The sequence below is a fragment of the Liolophura sinensis genome, chromosome 10, assembly GCF_032854445.1.
Source record: "Liolophura sinensis isolate JHLJ2023 chromosome 10, CUHK_Ljap_v2, whole genome shotgun sequence".
Lineage (NCBI taxonomy): Eukaryota > Metazoa > Mollusca > Polyplacophora > Chitonida > Chitonidae > Liolophura > Liolophura sinensis.
In genome coordinates this window covers 35914227-35935940 of record NC_088304.1, presented here as the reverse complement: position 1 = coordinate 35935940, position 21714 = coordinate 35914227, and the positions used below count along the sequence as shown (strand labels likewise).

General features: G+C 41.7%; 2 protein-coding genes across 2 annotated transcripts in view; both read left to right on the top strand.

The window, feature by feature from the left end:
- The window catches only part of LOC135477172 (uncharacterized), a 32975-nt gene extending 29853 nt beyond the window's left edge, over nucleotides 1-3122 (top strand). The window contains exon 3 of the mRNA XM_064757327.1: nucleotides 1177-3122. Coding sequence (XP_064613397.1) covers nucleotides 1410-3122 — 1713 coding nt within the window. The 5' untranslated portion in view covers nucleotides 1177-1409. The remainder of the gene's footprint in view (nucleotides 1-1176) is intronic.
- Nucleotides 3123-13948: 10826 nt separating this feature from the next.
- Nucleotides 13949-19347, top strand: LOC135476196 (uncharacterized). The gene has a single exon (XM_064756138.1). The coding sequence runs from the start codon at nucleotides 14554-14556 to the stop codon at nucleotides 16375-16377; it is 1824 nt and encodes a 607-aa protein (XP_064612208.1). The 5' UTR covers nucleotides 13949-14553; the 3' UTR covers nucleotides 16378-19347.
- Nucleotides 19348-21714: the final 2367 nt, after the last annotated feature.

Sequence of the window (21714 nt, the reverse complement as noted above, 5' to 3'; positions counted from 1 at the left end):
CATACACACTGGCGTCTGCTGGTAGCATATGCAAAGCTTAGGTTTCTTTATAAACGCGAGCACAGGATGTTTTAAAGTGCTTTCGGCGAAACTGTGACGTTGTCTGCATGAGTTACCGTCACTAAAATACATGTATGTTCGTTGAATGAATGTGACTTTCTACAAGTATTCCATTTCTCGTGTTACACGTGTTTAACTCTGTTCTTTAGAGTGAAGGATTATGAGTAAGGAAAACAGTGTAGAACCTAGGGTAATCAGGGCCGTTAACCAGGAACTTAAAAAACCTCCTGAGACAAAGGGAAGTTTCCACAGATTCTAATTGCACCCTGAGGTTGTTTCTCTATGCCATTTAATTAAATATCAGACTGTTGGTGCTACATTTATAAAATTCTTCTAAAAATATCTATAAACGTAAATAAATGTATTGTGAACGCAGTTTAGAGTTAAAAAACGTAAATATAGTAGAGGCTGAATGTATCGGAAAAGAACAGGACTTTACCCCAAAAATATACGGTATAAACTCAATTCAGACAAAGAAACGTATTTGCTGCAAGAGTGCTATTGAAGATATTACATGTACATATGAAATGTACTTCAATGCTGGGTAATAGCGCTAATATATAGTTAGTGTTGAACAGCACAACACACATAACCACTGCCCGTTTGTGGTCAACAGATACCACCTACATTTTAGTCCCCAGTAGTTTACACATTAAGTCTTCGGGAGCCCGCAAATACTTGTTCGCTTGCATGTCATCAACCGAAAACCGGCACGGTAAATATATATATATATATATATATATATATATATATATATATATATATATATATATATATATATATATATATATATATATATATGTGTGTGTGTGTGTGTGTGTGCACGCGTGTGCTATACGTATGGATGTGCGGTTTAGCTAGTTATAATAAGCAGGTGCTGCAATGATAAGTCTATGTAGGTGCTTCACAAGCCTCGTTTTTTAGGTCTCCAGGAAAGTGACATCTCGGGGTTAGCTTTTCTACCACATACCTGAAACCGGTTTGACGACTGACGTTAAATAGAGCCTGGTATTGTAGGGCCATTTAAGTACCCAATAACAACTTCTGTGTATAACATCGACGACAAACAAATCTGTGATCATGTCTTAAAAGAACTATTTTTCTCTCTCTGTACAGAGTCGGTAACGGGGGCAGCGAGATCGGGGCGAGAAGAAAGGAGGCCGTCAATAGATTCTCCAGATGCGCTGCGATGGTTGAACAGCGACTTAGTCACCTATGTGTTTCAGAGACAATGCGCATCTGACAGTCAAAACAAATTGAGAGTTGTTGACTTTTGAGCATCTGCTGACGGACGACGAGTGACGTGTGCGAAGCCAGAGGGGACTAACATACAAGACACACGCGTCAAAATGTCGATCCGAAGAATTCTGGTGGAGAAATCCGTGTTGTTCCTTGGCAAGTGGGACTTCAATAGGATCAACGACGACATTGTCCGTCTCATAGACCTGGACAGTCGCGACAAAAAGGGGAAAAAAGTTCGTCTGCAACTAACGACGGAGGGGCTACAAGTGGCGCGAGGAATATTTCAAGACTCACAGTCGAACGATTTCATTCCCATCAGACATATACTCAATATGATCGTTGGGACGTACTCTCAACAAAACGTGATTTGCTTCACCCGTGGACATACCAAGGCCTACACAGTGCTGGTTTATAATTGTGCTAATGACTACGATAGCGCAGAATTCGTGGACAATTACAGGCGCATGCGCAGGAGTATTACTGTCGAAGGTGACAGTTTTGACCTTCGTCCTATAGATGACGGAAACTGGACACTTATTCGGACGAATAACTCACAGGCATCGGGCACTCTTTATGTACAGAAAAACAGGCGCATCCCGACCGGACAGACAAAAGTTATCGTTGGTCCGCCAATTGCCCATGAGTATGGAACATTGATGTCTGCAAGGCATGCAGAATCACATAATAAAGTGGTGGTTCAAAACGGAAACAGTACAACTCACAGCGATTCAGGAATTGTCACCAACGGAACAGGCACGACGTCATCTGAAAGACCGAGAACGAAAGCAAAGCGTGCCAAATCCTTCAAACTATTTGACAGTCTAAAGGGAGGTTCAAAACGGGAACAAAGTCCTCGAAGGGAAAGGAAAGTAAAACAGGAAAAATACGAAAAACACGAAAAGCGTGAGAAACAGGAAAAACACGAGAATTACGACAAAAAACCCATCATCGTTGTCACGAATTATGAGAATGAAATAAACTCTATGAACGGAGTTGAACCCATGCCAATCTCCACGGGACAGAATTTATACAGCGCTGAACTTGGTAAGAATCTACAGGAAATGAACGAAAAATTACGAAGTATAGAGCTCATGTTGGAGAAAGGCGGAAGCAAGAATGAGCAGGAGAATTCCGGCAGTGCGAATCATGGAGAACATTACAGTAGTGAAGATAAGACGTACGCATCTCAAGGGCAATCTTCCCAGGCGGCGTCTGACACGGACGTTAGGCCGTCGCCCCGAGTACGGCTCTCAAGCGCCGAGAGAAACAGTAGCAACAATGTCAGGATCCACACACAGAGGAACGGGGAAGTAAAGGTCATGAAACCGGAGTATCGCATTCCTGTAGGCTACGATGCCCAGCGACCCATTCGTATTTCCCACGAGAGACCAGGACATCAGCATCAGTCCCATCGTGTAAGGGCACATTCCAGTGGCTCTGATGGCAAAAGGGCTTCTCATCATGGCGTGGAAATACGACTGGGGCCATCACAAAATATGTCTTCCTCTATGACACTTCCCAGGAGCTCTGGCACGAAACATGTTCCGCGGGTAACATTTGACGAAACGGCTACTGAAGGTAATAGCCGGAAGAACAGCACCCGTAGTGCGGGGTGGTATGGTAACCACGGCCCACGTGCTGCGGACACCGTCGTTAAGCCAATCGAAAAAGTTTATGCAAATCCAAATGCGTATTACGGTCAAGCCAGAACGGTTGTGATCGGCCCTGGAGTGAGACAAACCCCTGTTAGACATTCAGTTCATGACCGAGACTTTAACGTGGACGACCGGAGGACAGGCGTACCAGAGAATGGGTATTAACTAATGTCGCATTGTGGATTGTGATCACCTATGGGGCATTATAACTTTCGTGGATATAGGTTATGGAGGACAATCAGGAATGAATTCGGACAAAGGTTTGTATGTGTGCATTTTGCTTTCCTGTAAGGTGAACTTATGGACACCGTGTATATTTCCAAGTTCAAGTACAGGATACATGGCCAACGGATGTTTGTCGCACGGGTATATGTGAATCATAACTGCTCTGAGAACATCTTTGGGATTTATTAATTGTTTTCTGACTGCCTGCAAAGAACAGACCGCCTCTATTCATGGTGCCTACCCGAAAACACCATAGGCTACATCGGAATCTTTTAAATGTCCATAATCTAGATTCAAGTTTCACTTCTATTAGAAAGCATGTTTACAAACAGCTTTAAATAGTCCGAAATGACATTTGGACATTGAACAGTAATATAGAGCTGTTCCATAGAGCTTATCCGATGACTCCGTTGGTACGGACAGTGTTCAGGTGTAAACAAGGGAAAAAAAAAACAAGAATGGGTCACCTTGAAAACTTGTTAAATGAACTGTTGGAACAGGTTGCCATCGCCACAAAGAATGCCCTTGCACATCGTATGATATGCTTTTATGTATTGTATGGACGATTTCTCACCGTGTATATAATTGACTGTTGTATTTGCAGCACCTATAAGCCACCCTGTGATTGAGGGCATAATCAAAATGCGTATAATTGTAATAGAAACACTCAAGGTATGTGTGTATATTCTTTTTGTAGTGGAGGATATCCCCATGGCAAAGACATGGAGGGGAGGTAACTCTTACGTCAGTATAATTTGCATGAGTTTGCTATAGCCCGGCAATATTTCTCACAGTGCCCCCCCCCCCTCCTTGTTTTTTTTCAGTAAAGGGTATTGGAATGCATTTTCCCCGTACTCAATGTACTCGAGTTCATTCGAACTGTTCAGAGGAAGTGAACAAAAGGCAAAACAAGTTATACCAAAGCAGGAACATTGCCAATAAGCTAAAATATCTATGTATCTAAAAGAATGGACAACAGTGTAACTATGTAGCCTACTGGTAGTGTGTACAACTTGGCTTTGTTCCATGTGATTAATTGGTCTTTACTGGGTACTTTTCCAATAATCAAACTTCATTGAATCAGTCGAAAATGATGGTTTTGCATTTGGTACGCCTTTTCAACAAGGTCGAATGTATTGATGTTGACTTTAGTGCTTTCGTTTGGCATGTCCTCAGAAACCTCCTTCTGTAAGACGCTATCTTTTGTTTCCAATGTGCCATAAGTATCTTTAGTACGAACAAGTCTCCCTTGACATTCCAGGCTCTCCCTGTGTCCTTTATCTGATTACAGGACGTGGTTATAAAAAACATGTCTGTTTTCAGGCACGACATTTCAGACAGATCTTCCACTCATGCATTCACGTGTGTAGGCAGAGTGTTGAGCAATGAATTAGTTTGCGCCCGCGGGAAATCCATTCCAACGCGACCCTCGTCTCTTATAACCATTGGCAGTGCCGTCTTATGTGAATCGTTTCTAACGCATACTACAGATTAAGTATCCTGTTTTGATGTGTCTAAACTGTCGAAGAAGTGTTACATGTCAGAGGGTACACATTCTCGCGGAATGACGACATGGGCCCAAACCGCATGAAACATTCATCTCATACACGAGTGCCGCGTTACCAATTTTACCACAAATCTTCATCTTCAATGGACAATAGACAACACAACCAGCTCTCAGATTACTTTAATGGAAAGTTGTTTATGTTAATACTATCTATCATCGGGATTAAACTTTTTTGTTAACATTTTTCTGTTGTCCACAGTGCCGCGCGTCTCTGAGTCTCTGATTTCGTGCCACCATCAGACAGATCTTCTGTGTCAAGTTGTCACATTGTTACTGCTGTACCAGTTCGGGCTCGTTTTAGGTGACTGTTTGCGGTGACATGTAAGCCTGGTATATATTTTAATCCTTTGGCCTGCTGTTTGGCAGGTTTAACTTTTCAAGAAAGGGTTAAATGTTCTGAGGCCGTCAGGTTGAACTCAGATAGGTATCAAACCTATGGTTAATGATCCGTCGCTCTGAACTAACCCAGAAAAATGACACACAGAGTAAGTGACCATTTGGTGTACCTAAATCCGCTACTGTTTATGTGACAACGTTTGACCTTCCAGAAATAAAGAGTTATCTTATGCTGAAACACAGAAGAAGCTTAGTTCGTCATAATATCCCCATGACCACTGGGCAATGTCACGTGCAATTTGGACCATCCTATAAGAGTTTCTGATGCAAGGACGAAGTACATGCAATCAATGTTCAACCCAACTAATCTCCTGGACAAAATATTTGTCATTTAAAGAACGGACAATATCTAACTCCCTTTTCAAGAGTTTATACTCTGTTGCCTTGTTTGAGGTCGATAGCACATTGACACGGAAACATGTCCCGCTCTATCGGTATGCGACATGAATCATGTTTTGCTGATATTATATTAGTTTTTATGATATTAATTGTCCACTTGCACTTTAATGTTCCTGTGATATCTTTTACGTGTAAATGGGTTCGGACTGCGAAGCGATGTGACGTCGGACATCGTCACAACAAACGCAATGCCACAATGGCTGCGAGATCTCGTACAAGCGGATGTCGTGTTCCAATCATGCTCATTGCTAAATAAACGACTCATTTTAGAAGACAGGATGTCCAAAAACCTGACTGACCTACAGACAGATCTAGGGGCGTTCACGGGCAGTTTTTCGTCAGTTTTCGTCAGTTTTTGACACTTCCCAACTCTCACTGCCTAACCCCGACCCCACTCCCTACTAACACCCTACTGATGGATGATATTTACATATGGATAACGACGTGTTTTGTACAGACAGGAAAAATACAATTTTAAGCATCATAAAAACAGTATATTTGTATACGTTACATTTAATACGTATCATTGCGACCTCCGGACATATACCGTTTAATATGCGTATATACAAGCAAACAACCCCACAAACGACGGTAATATTTTTTGTCAGACCATTTCCAACAATAGTTGTCTGCGTCTTGTCACAAATGACAAATGGAATTTTCAAGTAAGACCTGTTACCATTGTCGGTGTTAGCGAAAATATAACACACATAATAATGTAATATGCAACATGTTTCGTACGTTAAACATTGCAATAACGTCTACGCTCATAGTGTGTAATTTGTCAGATGACAAGATGCAGACATCAGGTGGTTTTCAGAAAGCTGGCCGGCAAAGCAAGTGTGTAAGTTATGTTTTGTGACATGTATCGTTTTTGTTATTGCTGTTGTACTGCCTGACAAGCGTATTCTTATATGTACCTTAGCAATAAATTACTACATGTAATCAATATTCATTTATATTGCCGAGTTGGTGTAGTTATTTGACCTTTCCATCGGTTATATTGCTTTTGAGGGACAGGTTTTGGTGGTGTGGTTAATATAGGAGATCCGGGTTCATGACCAGCCATGGAGTAGGAATTTGTAGATTCCTCCGTTGCTGGGGCCTTGGAGACATCAAGCGACACACTGACACCCATGCGACCGTATTCGCTGTCAGATTTTCAAAGACAAAAAGGGCGTGTATATCTTCTGTACATCGTATGTACGTGCGAAAGTTTGTCCATAACTTGCCAAATGTAGGTTGCTTACTCTGCACACTATAGGCTCACTGCAACCGATCCGTCCCAATTTAGCTCTTGACTATCATTTCAGCTCTTGTCTGTCATTCTAGCTCTTGGCTTTCACTCTAACTTTGGAATATCAATCCAGCTTTTCACAGTGAATCCAGCCCTTAACTGTCATTCCAGCTCTTGACTGTCAATCCAGCTCATACAGAAAGAATGATACACATTCGAACACTGCTTACATGTTTACAGTACAGAAGGTTACATGAAAGTTGTGGCATGTACGCCAGCAATTGATATTGCATTGGGATATAAGGATACAACACGTGCAGTTGGTAAATTGTCCTCTCTTGGTTTAATTTCTTTTTTTTTTACAAGCACAAACACCTAAATATTGTTAACTCGGAAATGCAATACAAGTATTAGAGTTCGCTGACCTCGTAAAATAAAAGAGCAGATGACGCAACCTAAATAGCCAAGCGTTACGTTATACACAAACAACGATGACGTCACTCATTACTTTGTTCACAACTTGCTTTTAACCGATCTAGGATCTCCTAATTGCTTTAAAACTGTCTAGCAACTACGAGATACTATGCTGTAATCACAAGATAGTTTTCCCATAAATGCGAGATACTTTATCGCAGTTGCGAGGAAATGATGCTCATCATACATTTTATTTATTTATTTGATTGGTGTTTTACACCGTACTCAAGAATATTTCATTTATACGACGGTGGCCAGCGTTATGGCCGGGATGAAACCGGGTAGAGCCCGGGGGGGGGGGACCCACAACCATCCGTGGGTTGCTGCAAACCTTCCCACTTACGGCCGGAAAGGAAGCAAGCATGAGTTGGACTCACAGCGACCGCATTGGTGAGAGGCTTCTGGGTCATTACGCTGCGCAAGCGCGCTAACCAAGTGAGCATCATATATGGTGAACGTTTATTTTACAACACGAGAACAGCGTAATCAGTAATCAAATAAAAAAAAATGAATAAATACTATAACTTTATTTTATTGATTAGAGATAGCACTATGGCAATGTTTGACTTCAGTAGATTTTAAAAGTATCTCTGATGCCTTGTGGCGCCTAGCCGACTGTTATGCCACCTTAAACCTCTTGTTCATCTGGTTTTGCGTTTCTTTTGTACTCACCATGACATATATTTACTATGACATCATTTTGTGATTAGTTTTCTCGTAATTACGAGATATATTTTTAGAAAATATTTTTTATGCTTGGCGATAATTGGTTTAAATATTCCGAACATTCCGGTTTCCTCCACCCATAAATCAGCTCGTTTTAGTTACAGTGCGGCGTGAAACACGTCGGGACAAATTACTATAACTAATATTAAATGCGCAACGTTCGTCACAAGACGCGGAGGCGATGTGGACGAATTAGTCACTAGTCGTGCATGTGATCACACCTGTACTAGTGCGTCGTTAGAGTTGAGCAGATCTACCATTAGAAACGTTCTCATTGAACCTGGGTGAAAGATCCTTTTTCCACTAACTCTCACGATGGTGGCTAGCTTTACTATGATTACATAACCTTACCTCAAATAAACCAGAAATGTTACTTTCTTTTAATAGCGACTTCAAGTCAGTCGATCCAACACACTCGTCAGTTTTGTACAGTTTGATTCGCTGTCTTGACTGGACCCAAGGTTTCCTACAAATCAAACAGGATATGTGCTGAAATAGAGCAACACAAAGTGGTCAGCACGACAAGATTTTGAAAAGGCAAGCTGAGATAAGCTCAGAATAATGATTCAGCTGTCTGTTTACATCATAAAATTCCCCTAATACCTCAAGAAAGCAGAACGAAGATAGATATGGTGTCGTTCGTGTTTGTTCCACGTGCAATTCTGAGTGTACTATAGAACTAGAATTGTAAATATTTTTATTGGGAACTCTCAAAACTGATGCCCCATGTTTGTTTTGAATATTCCTGCGCGAACAGCTCGTAAATGCTTGCCAGAACTACTTTAGCCTCGTCTATAGTTCTCGCAACAGTGCGATTACAATGGAAGGCAACCAGCTAATAAAGGGAGGAAATTGCGTAAAGCGGATTGCAATGTTGCCTTAAGTAAAATGGAACGATATATCGTTGTCGGTGCTATTCATAGTACCCAGCAAAACTGTGCCCAGGACTTTTTACCACGTCATAAAAAAACATTTTTGGTAGGATAAAACGTGGTGGCTCGTTAGGAGCACATCTAAGAGGTCACTTTCCTGATTCAGATTTTTATTAATTGTTTACGGAAAACTGTTCAGATAGGTATTATCTCTGAAATCATCTCATGTGAATTACCTTATGATCATTCTAGGGAGTGTGGGATAAGACACCAACCTAATAAATAAATAAATTAAGGCCCGGTATATTGCCAAGACAAACATGTTAATAATCCAAAAACGGATAAATATTTATAAAAGCGACTTTTTGGAAACCGAGGATATCGTGTTTAGTGGGTGGAAGAAACCGACCTGCCCCGAGTAACCCATGGTGCATCGCCGTTCCGTAGCCACCGCAGTGACACCGCCGTTGGGCAGCCATCTAGTTGACATCACCATTCGGCAGCCAGCTATCTGACATACCAGACTGTGGGTGCTTATATTTGAGGTGAAGCATTCGCCATAATTTTGGACGAGAAAACATTTAAACGTGTGTATCTTGAGTCACAAAGGAAACCCCAGTCAAAGAATAATCAGGGGAGATAACCCTAACATCCATTTTCTCATGGCAGAAGCCCCGGGCATTTCGCTCTATTTTACTACTGCTAGTACTATAGCCTGTGTTTCGTTATGACCGAATGTTGCATATTACAACTAAATAGCTCCCTATTCAAACGGTGTTTGATTATTACTTAGTAATGTTTGTTACATATTGTAGATCTACTGCACCCTGAAACCCCAGTCCACGTGGGTATTGTGAGGGTTACACATGTAAAATTATGCTCAAGAACCGAATAAATGTCCAGGGCTAAAAAAAGAAAAATGTTCTGTTCTATATGAATATTATCTTCACACTATGCAAGATACAGTCCATCATTTTTCAGAAAACATTGTTCATTTCGCTCTGTTTCACTATTACTATGTGGCTTGTTGTGATGAATCAGTGTTTCTCAGTGTTATGATTGAATGTTGTATATTACAACAAACTGCACTCTCCTTAAGCAGAGGGCCGTAACCGTAGGTATACTCAATGGCCGGTAGGTTAGGATGGTCTGGCGTGGAGAGAGCAACCCAGTGTTTGTAATTTGACAGAATCTATGATTCCCTTTCTCATTTACTTGTGCATTGTCAATGGGACTAATGCCGTACGTGGGTAGATCTGCCAGCAACCTGTGGATGGTCGTGGGGTTCCCCTGGGCTCTGCCCGGTTTCCAAGCTCCATAATGCTGGCCGCCGTCGTATAAGTGAAATATTCTTGACTACGGCGTAAAACACCAATCAAATAAATAAATAAATCAATAAATCAATAAGTCAATGGGACTAATGTCTTCTGTCAGTGGTTCAACATAGTTCTTGACTGTTGCTCACGGTCGCATGTTCGAATCAAGCTCTTACCGTTTGAGATTTTAAGGCTTTATGTTGGCGGGCGTGTCAGATTCGTGCCGGATGGCGCTGGTTTCCCTGAGTCTCCATCCGGTTTCCTTAACATATAAACCTCTCCATTTTCCGTTTTTTTAGCAGGCATTGAGCACCTATGAAATGTATGTCTGTGCCTGTGTGCTGTTGGGACAGAGGTCATACCTAGGGGCATATGTTCAGACAAGGCCAAAAGATGGATGTGTGCGTCTACTCGCATACAAGAATAACATGTTACATGCATATGTAAACAAAGATAATGTTTTTGCACCAACAAATACATCTGTTAAAACACATGAGAACGTTTATTCGTGGGAGAGCAAGAGAAACCTGGGCTCGCTTGCACAAAAAGATTGCAGCCATATACAATCGATTGTAGACTCTACAAACTGAATTAACATTTAATTGTAAAAACAAGATGCGCCGCTTGCACAAAGGAATTCTAAGGCAAGTGTAATATGTTGAAACTGGAATCGCGATCGTAGGACAAGTTTGACTCTCACATGTACATAAGGTTAACCTATGTAAATGGATCATGCAAAGGTCAATAAATTTTCTTGCCTTCGTTTTCAAAAGAGTTCTGCACCATCCTGATTCAGCAGCTAACAATAGCAACATATGAAAAAATGCTCGTAAAATCTTTTAAAGACAATTACATTGTACGCATTTGCAAGTCGAGCTGAATAGCACTAATGAACAGTCAACCTAAGGCAAGTATTTGTACTTTACGTTAATATAAGACAATTTGTAAATATTTACAACAGGGTTTACGATTATGTCTGACTGGTAAGTGGGAACGTCTCTCAGCAACCTGCGGATGGTCGTGGGTTTCTGTCGGCTCTGCCCGGTTTCCTCCAACCATACTTCATAAATAAAATTTAAGACAGATAAAGGTGGGTAATTGGGGGAATGGATATAGATGCGCAACGGATTCTTGATTACACTAAACTTGATTTTATTTTCTTCCTTGTTTTGCTTTATTATTACCGTTAACGCTTTATCATGGAAGGTTCACAACATTTGTAATTTCAACACGTGCAGGGTGAACCGACATTCAATGATCTTTACAGTCGGGTAATGTTTACCATCAGTCATACATTTTTACTTTGTCTTCAGCAAATAAAAGCTCTTGCATTTGTTTTTAAAATACAAATGATCTTTTGTGATCATACCACACACTATGCAGCTTTATATTTTATCAGGAACTTTTTTAGTTTGGATTTACAGTGTTATTGCTTATAAAACACATAAAAACCATACTGTTTTAGAATTATATTTACCTAGGTATTTAATCCGTGTAGTTTTAGAATAATATTTACGTAAATTTATTTTATTTATTTATTTGATTGGTGTTTTACGCCGTACTCAAGAATATTTCACTTATACGACGGCGGCCAGCATTATGGTGGGTGGAACCGGGCGCAGCCCGGGGGAAACCCACGACCATCCGCAGGTTGCTGGAAGACCTTCCCACTTACAGCCGGAGGGGAAGCCAGCATGAGCTGGACTTGAACTTACAGCGACCACATTGGTGAGAGGCTCCTGGGCCATTACGCTGCGCTAGCGCGCTAACCGACTGAACCACGGAGGCCACCTGTAAATTTAAAGAAAAGAGCAACTCTACTCTAAGTTTTGGGCGTCGTTTTACCGAAGACCTAATTGACACGGGTCGGAATCAAACTATTTTCTTAAATTATAACAAAATTACCGGTTACAAATGACTATTTTGCACAATCCACGGAAACCATTTTTCTCGGCCACTTTAAATTTTGCCAGATGTTACACCATGCAAGAACACATGACGTCACTTATGACGCTGCAATATAGCCACAGACGTCACTGTTCTGTTCGTGTCATTCTCATTTCAGCACAATATCTTCGTTTAATCTCCCGGTGTACTGGCACTCAAGTTCTCTACATGGATTCCTAAGCTACCAAGGCATGACATATAAAAATTTGTACTGAAATTATGCAAGATGTTTGTTTTGAGGACTCTTCAGTTGCACATGTACATGTTACAAGGAGTCAGTTCCATTTTTAAGACATTAAGGGGTATTCCATTTCAGCAACATTGGTAAAGTGTTTATCTACATGTAATTAACAATACCAAATTTTAACAATTTTTTTATTCTATATAATTTTCACTATTTAGTTTAGTTTCTCCTGGAGTGATGATGGTTTGAATATAATGGTGGGAAGATTTGTGTTAGCTTTTCTTTGGCGTTAAGACGCAGTCAACGTAGGCGAGGATTTCCTTTAAGTCTAGGTCAAGTCGTGAGATTCTTTGAGCCCCCCCCCCCACCCTTCCCCGAGCAGTGGAGGCGGCATCCTTTGACAAACTAACATCCACATTAAGCGTCAATGGTACCTACTGGTAATGGTACCTGTTCCTACCTTGACACTCATCAGGTAGGAGGAATGTCACTTACTGCACGAGGGTAACTCGACACCAAGCTTAGGGCGATCAGTAGAGCGTGAGCCAGTCTGCCTGGCACGTTAAGCCGTAAAGCAGGGACTCAGAGGGGGTGGGGCTTGGAGGGGGGCACTTTGCACAGGTAAACCACACACTCCTGATACACGAGCCGTCTTGCGTTCCATGAGCTGCTTTGCCGAAGTAATTGAAGGTCGACTACATGAATATGTAGATGAAGTAGTTTGCTGGTTGATTTCAAAGCACCCAGTATAAAGTTAGTCAGTTCTGTATACTAGGTCATGAGGATCAGTCAACTTCTAAGTAATACGCCTCTGCATGTTTAAATATCTATATTTTATATCTTGATAATATCGGCAAGTTGGAAGTACATAAAGAAAACTAACCGAATGAGATTGACTGTGGAAGAACACCACGGCATACATGACCGACAATCACTAATATTTTTCTGACTGATTGAATTTGGTATGTGTCCCAGTCAAAAACAATGTTAAGAGTGTTGAAGTCTTTAGCAAAGGGCTTTGCTTTACTCCAGGCATTCAGGGATTCTCCACACCCATTACATCGACTGCTGTTGTATACATGTAAATGAAAAATTCTCGCGCTCAGTTTTAAACATCATTCAAGTAAACAAAACAAAAAAAACATGGCAGATGTGAGAAAAAAACTGAATATTTTGAGTGCATTTAAGCACATCAATGAAAGATGAAAAACTTCAAACAGGGAACAGGGAGCATGTGGAGGGAGAGGAGATATACAACATAATGCGGACATAAAACTGATAGATTTGTTTTCTATCACAGTCTGTTCCAGAAAACAAAAAAAGTCACATTCTAAAGCATGTCCTCTATTATCAGGCTTCATCTAAACAGGAAATCCGACCGAGTAATAATAATAGCCAAATGTCCAGCGTGAAGACCAACTGGATGGGGACAACTGTGAATAAGATAAGATAAGAGGATGTTAAGGTATACGCCTCCAGGTATGCACTCATTTTTACACAAAGGCTGCATTTCTTAGTAATTACAATAGATGAAGTGCGATTGTACGTCACCCGGACATGGGTTTTATTATCAGGTGGTATGTGAACGGAGTCGTTTCTTCACTTTTTGTCTTTCTCGCACATGCTAACGCTTAGCAAATTTCTCAGCTTAATGAAAAGTAAACGAATCTGGGATGAGAGTCCAAACAGAAGCGATCTGACATTTACTTAGCAGTCGTCCTTAGCCTGGGCTCAATGGAACGGGCTGGCTATGACATCAGAGAAGGACTATTTGTATCGTCTGAAACTTGACCACCTCCCTTTACATAAATGACACCAAATAGGTCAGCCCCCAGAGCGCTCCTAAAAAGGTTCTAGAGACGCACGATCTGGCGTTCACGGCAGCTTTACCTGCAGACCAGAGGCCGGTACCTGGTAGATTCGATGGGGCGTGTAGAAAGCACGGCACAGCTCGCCTGACCGACACACAGTCTCTGTTCCCCCGAACACTGAGCGCAGTTAAGCCTTCAAAAGTGAGTCACTGCAAGGTGACAGCTAATGCAAGCAGTGAGCAGGCTTGCCAGCATACCTGGAGTCAGTCTTTACACAACCTCACGGCTACAGTCCGCTGTTACGGAAGTGTGTGTAACTCCCCCATCCCACATACTTACAACCCTCAGGTTAACGATGTGCCTGGATGACGGATGTTTGTATTTCTGAAACTTAACTGAACTACAGGTGTGTTTCTAAGCCCGCCGCCGACAGCTCGATAACATGGTGGCCAGAGACGGTGCCTTTCAGATGCGAAAACGAGTGTTGTACATTGGCAGCGCTGTGCCCCTGGAAACTTCGGAGGGGCTAGACGCCATCCAGCTGCCGCTTAAAGAGCGATACCCTTGTCACGATGAACATAACATACAAGGGATTGACGCTTACCTGTCGGTCTTGTCTGGTGGACTTCAGTTGGAGTATATACCGGATCCCGAAACAGTTGTGTGGTTCCCGATATCCTCTTTGACGTTGTGTGCAGCCGTTAGGTGTATACATATCGTTAACGGTGCTACGGGGGAAAAGTTACCAAAGTTTGTCAGCCTCAGTAACCCGGCCGCTCTAGGACCGAATGCCAAAAAGCCGGCAATATTCACAGCTATCACTCGACGGACGACCGGGAAAAAGGTACTTGAGTGCCACGGGTTCGTCTGCTCCTCACCCGAAGACGCCTTGGATCTTGTCCAGGCCGCCAAGAACGCTGGCTTCAGAAGTCGAAACAACCGTGCTAGCCTTTACAGTTATGTTGGCAGTCCTGGGCTTCCCAATGGGCGTCCTAATGCCCCGGTGCTTAGAAACGAGTCGTTCTCTTCTAGGTCATCTTACAACACGCCACGCTCCGGGCTACGACTTGTTCCTGGCAGTCCCGTTCATGGTAAAGAGGAACTTGCCCCAGAGTTTTTCGAACCCACTCCATCCCAAGGCTACTTCTACACAGGGGGGACAAACCATGTCAGGAGCTACACTCTCAGTCGGGTGGGTGGCGATTCACCTCAGAATCAACCTTATGCTGCCTCAGAACACGCTGCCTCAACCCTTCCTAACAGACCCGGCCGGCGAGCTTTTTCGCCAGCACCACTACAAAGGCTTTCACCCATTGGTACCGGCCAACGTCGGATCATAAGATCACCACGCATGTCTCCACCCAGGCGTTTCTTCTCACCACCTCCACCTCCACCTCCAAGCAAAAGGTATGGTTATGGATTGCTTAACCGAGGGAGGGATCCTCACGTATTTATGCCCCCTCCACCCATCTATGTTGACTCCCCGTACGGGATCCCGATCCGTGCAGCCGCTGGCCGGAGGGGATCTGTGTCGTCTGGAGAGAGCCAGTCCCGTTCTCCGTCCCCTCACCCCAACGGAGAGGTGTCGGTCTCTCATGATCGTCGTCGTTCGTCTTCAGGTTCCTCAACTCTCCGACGTGATGGTAAGTCCCATCATCACCATCACCACCATCACCAACACGCGGCCAACGGACACGGAGCCACCGAGTCGTCCAGCGAAGTGTCCTCCAGACCGCGGACCCCACCCGGGGACTACGCCTTTGTGAACCGCATGAGCAGAAAGGACAGGCACGAGAACCAGAGATACAAAAAAGCCTACCGAGGGAACATATCTGACGATTTCCACACCCGTTCAGTCTATCCAGAATACTATTTCTACGGGTATACAACTGATCCGCATCATGTCCGACTGGCGAGGCACCAATCGCTTCCTCCACCCATGCACGTCTCCCCGTCCAGAGGAAGACGAATGAAGAAAGACAAAAGTAAAAAAAAGAAGAAGAAGAAGGCAAAACAGTACCGACATTCCGATGATGTTTCTACCGACAGTTTTGAAAACAGATCGGAAATTCCGACAACCATGTTGGACCGAAGTTACCCAAATATACCACGTGACTGGAGAAGGAGTCAATTCACGAACGAAAGGGCTCTCACAAAGACAATACTTGGAGGCTCCAGAAGAGGTTATTTCTCCGATACTACACCCACTGCCTATGTTCTCAATCAAACCCGTGAAGGGCCCCACGGGGAGTTGGGATTTGACTAAGTTCACATTCACTGAAAATTAAAATACAGTGTTATACTAGTATGTGGATGTACCGATTTCATACCGGAGTCACGAGGCTCGTCTGAAGTAAAATGTTTACGACCCGCGGACGTGTACTTCAGTCCCAGGGGATTATAATATTATATTAGCACAGCTGTTTGATGTTGTTGTGAACTGTGGGCCACTGGGAATGGCCCCAAAAGAAAAACGACAGAACTTGGATAAGCTAAAACCCTTGGCTATAGGGTGAGCAATGACCCGGATGTGGGTGTGCTGAAACAAAACCTTCTGCTAATGAGTCGCTGATGAAGACACGTAGGCGGAACTGCTCCTAATGCCTTTTGTGTCATAATACCCAGTGTTAACCACAAACTTTGCCGTACCAAGACACACGATTGTCAGGCGACAAAGCTTAACACACGTTATCCTGACATTTGAATGTATAGGATGTTGCATGTCAACTGCATGGGGGGAAAATATCATAAATTTTCTCCACTACGTGTTTTGTTTCAGGTGACAAACCTGTGCCGATTTCCCTGCCTTTTATAGTGGTTGCGTAATGTGATTACCGTGTTTAGTGGAGCCATGCGGTAACACTGTAATCGTGCTAAGGTAAACACCTATCCCTAGCGGTTGAATGTCTCATTCGGGCCACGGACAGCTATAGCAGCGCTGCATGTTAAATTGATCTGTAATCCTAATCAAGCTATGATGTACAAAAAAACCTAACACTTCCTGATGTGCTTGCGGCTATGTCATAACGCTTATCATTGCATCGCCATCGAGATCTGTGTGTTTTTATGAGGAAGTGATGTATATTACTGCCTTTATCGTGCATTCTATCAAAGTGCATACGTTTGACTGATTTATGTTAGGAAAAGCAAACTTGTGATTTTTTCTTAGATACGTTAAGTTGTTGTCATAAACTAATAACATGTCCTTTTGTGTGTTTGCCTTCATCAAAAGTTAATTAAATACACTTGTTTATCGTCAGAAAACGTAGAGCCTTTTTCAAGACTCCATAGTCGAATGTTATAGACCCCATCTACAGTTTTTACATAGATATCCCAAATTGTTGACAAGCCAAGAGATGTTAGCCAACGGTATTTCCAATTTACATTTTAAATTAGCAGAACTGTGATGTCCACGGGTTACACATGTATACGGAATTGTTTATCTTGCCCTCAGCTTTTATACAGGCTAGTTACATATTCTAGACATGTATGTCGTAGGTTGTGTTCAGAATCTCGGGTTTAAGTCCGTGTTAGGGTTGGCAAGTACTTTCTTCCTCATAGATGCATCTAATACTGAAGCAATGAGGCCTCCAGTCACCGCCAAAACCCCGTCTTTCTTGTTTCTCCAGTGCTAATCACGTCTTGTATTATGCCAAACGTAGCCTGCCTCGTTTTTCATTTCGACTTGCCTTTTAGCCAGTTACAGGGTTTAAACGCCGGGTAGATTTAAAGGGGAGTAAAGAATTTTTTGCTGCTCACGATTTTCAAGTGGAGCTGAGTATGCTGACCCTTTAACTATCACGTCGCAGGGCTTAGTGGTTACCCGGTAGGTTAGCAGGAGTGGGGTTGTCGCTGACGATCTTAAACAACATACAGGCAAAAGGCTGCTTAATAACAAGTGAAGTCAACAACCATGGAGACATTGAGACGGTCAAACTCAGGACCTATATGAATGCGACAAAAGCAGCCCCTTTATCTGATAACCAGTAACTTCTAGGATTAACACAGTCTGTTTGACATCCGTAAACACCTAGACACTGGTAATGCCCTGTTCAGCTGAATGCAATAGTCAACAGCTTTCTATTTTCCTTTTCGGACTTGGGTGTGCTCGATAAAATCCAGCCCAAAGTTCACTCTTAGAAAAAGTTCACAGCAAGAATGTTTTTAAATCTTGCCTTTTATGTAAAAACATTATATTATTATAAGTAATTTTTGCTTTACTGATGACAACGAAATGGTTTCTGTTTTGTAATGATATTTAGTTGCAATATTTTTATTTACCTTGTATGGGGAACTTTGATAGTGTATGCACACTTCCTTATACGGTGTTTATTCCATCTTTGTGTTCAGCTTTGCGATGTAATCAACGTGTATTGTAAAAATATTACCGTAAATAACTTGCACATCTACCCTATGTTGCATAACTAATATATAAAATACAATATTTGGTGTCCATAACCGAATTCTTGATGCACGCCATCTCTGACAATAAGTTGTGAACAGCCAGTGAAAAGAAAAAGTGAAAATCGAAAATACACTAATTGGTTTTTATCGAAAGCTGCCTCCGTAGACACGGGAATTTGACCTCTTTATGTCAAGAAGCATAGATTTGTTCTGTACCTGATGCATCAACCCTGCTGCTATACACACGTCCACGCAAATTAGTTGCTCTCAAACAATTCATCGGTTAATTTTAACAGAAAGCTGTTGTCTGAGTAATTCTAGAATGCATTCTGTTGTTAGGACATAATACGGTCGTATATTCAACTTTCTAGCACCACCCATATAACAAACTTTCTGTTAAAGTGAACAGATTATTTGTTTGAGTGTGAGAACTTATTTCCACGGCTTAAAGAAATCTTGGCAAGAATATTGCTGATGATTAGTCGCTTTTCATGGCTGCTACGTTGCCAATCTATTTTTGCTGCTTATTGTCTTTTAATGGTATGCTATGTCATCTGAGATAACATTCACAAAAAAACTTTTTTAATACTTTTGTTTCTGAAAGCACGTATAAGTCAAAACAATCTACCGGACAAAGTTGGGGAAATTTATATTTCGAAGTTGATAAAATTATTCCAGGGCCTTCCATTCCTCCTAGGATATATTGTTCTCTTTTCCGTCGCACTCGTTACAGATGGACCGTGAGATATGTCAAAGAATTGGCGTATCATACTATCAAGCCGCTAGGACGCATTATGCGGCTCTTTTGAGAGTGCATGTAATTTTTTTAAGAAGGGAAGGCGGGGGTGGGTGGGGGGGGGGGGGGAGTGTCAAGCCCACTCTTAGATACACCACGCCTAGACACTCCAATTGTGGGGACAGCAATTTCTTTACATTTCTATTTTGGACCTGCGTTGATCCAAATATTCTAACCGTGAAGTCCAAGACATGCGTGCATGACATATCAAATATTAGAGTAAAGTGAAATTGTGTGAGTACATAAGGCCTGTAAGCTAAATATACCAGCATGGTCCTCACAATATCTCTATATACCATTCAGCTGGGTTTGTATTATTGTGAATCTAGCCTCGGGCGACGGATATGTAGGCCAACCGTATCTCTGTACTTAAACATCATTCACTACACGTTTTATGTTTGCTTATCGCCGTCTTAATTACCTGTGCGGTATATCTCGTTGACTACCCATGAAAGCGTCAAGGGAACTAGATTTCTCAACCTAGGACATTCATACTTCAGTACCGGTGTGGTTCTGACAAAAAAAACCCCAAAAAACAACAACAAAGAGACAACGACAAACTGGAAAAATAGCAAGAATTTTAAAAAAAGGAAAGCAAGATCTGTAACAACCAGCACCTTAATAACACATAATGAATATTCATAATATAGCAGTCAGAATGGAAATCCTTGAAATTTCAGAGAGCTTTGAGATATTACACTCTTTTTCAGGCAAAGTCAAATCCCGATCTAGTAGAGGTATGTGTCACAAACTTAATGAGTATATTGTACGCATAAGGAAATTTTTGTTTAAAAAGAAGCTTATACTGGTAGCATATTTTATAATATGGCAAACATAATTGGGATTAGTGATAGGTGGTCAGATAATCTAACCCATGACACGAAATTAATATCCTTAGCCTGCATTCTTTAATATGTCGATACATATCAAGGAAGTTTAATGTTTGATGGTCATGTGACATCATCAATCATCTTGGTGACTTCCGGTTTAATGACCTTGACCTATCACATGTTTCCGTTGAATTACATAACAGAAGTTTCTGCTGTGGGTGGATTTCTGTCATCAATCCGTGGCGTGCATGTAGAATGGGCCACAGATGGGTTACTTTTACAATACTTACAAACTACCTATCTGAGAGTGAAATTGGACGTATTTAAGAATTATATTAAGTTCAACTTTCATTTCTTTCAATTATTGAATTGGTTGCTTTTATAAGGCTTACCAGTGTCGTTATTTACTTCGGCGGTGTTTCGTTTTCTTTTAACCATTCATCTTTCTTCCATTTATTCTTGTTTTTTCTTGTTTCGAAATATGTCATTTTGTAACACATTTCTCTCACAATGAAATTAAGCTGGTTTCGAACTGCCTACATTGTTTTCTATAGCAGAACCAAAGTTGCAAAAAGCAGTCATCTATTAAATGATCTTGGATAATGGCATGGATAATGTGCTGATTGTCTAACAATATATTGTGTAATACACAGCGAATTGTCACATATAAATATAACGTGTTATTAGTAGGGCTTGATTGACATGTTAAAACGTTTCGTTGTAATACACGTACATCGTTGTTTCAGATTGCTTTCGGAAAAATAGTCAAACTCACTCTAGGTGACCTACCCCCTTGTCATAAATAAATGTACCTCTATTGTATCTCTATTTTCAGGTCTTTTTTTGCGAAACTTTAATGCAGTTTGTACATGCTTTGTGGCACATTCCAGTAACAGTGAGAAGATCCAATTGTACCAGTGTCTAGCATTATTACCATCCTGTATTGTAAAGCGTCTCTCCCTCTTCATGTATACGTGTCTTTATATATTCAACTAACCCATGTATGTATGTACCGGAGGAAACTATTATGTATAATGTATTTTTGTAAATATATTAACTTCAAAAGTTTGCTCTTTGTGTTTGTCGCCTCATACCTTCAAACAAATCGTTCGGGGGCGGTAGATCCAGGATCAATCCTGGGTCAAGTCACACCTAAGACTTTAAAAGAGGAAGTTGTAACTTCCTGGCTTGGCGTTCAGCATGAAGGGGATAGTGCAACGACTGGTTGACCCGTATCAGTATAATGGCTCAGGTGGGGCGGCTTACTTGCCTTCGGTAAGTCGTCTCATTGACGCAGCACTAAATAAAAGAGCGGTGAAAATCCGTCCTGCTACAAGGAGGCACATTACGTATACCCTAAGGATTCCTTCGTCGTCATATGACTGAAAAATTTGTTGAGTACGACGATACCCCAAGCACTCACTCACTCAAACAAATCGGGCCTTTTGCTCCAATTTTTGAATACAATGATGAGTTCTAAGCCTCGTTTCTGTAGGTCACAACTGGAGCTCCTGTTGATATTTTTACTTGTTAATAGATGTGTTTATTTATTAACATGACTGATTGTGAGGTC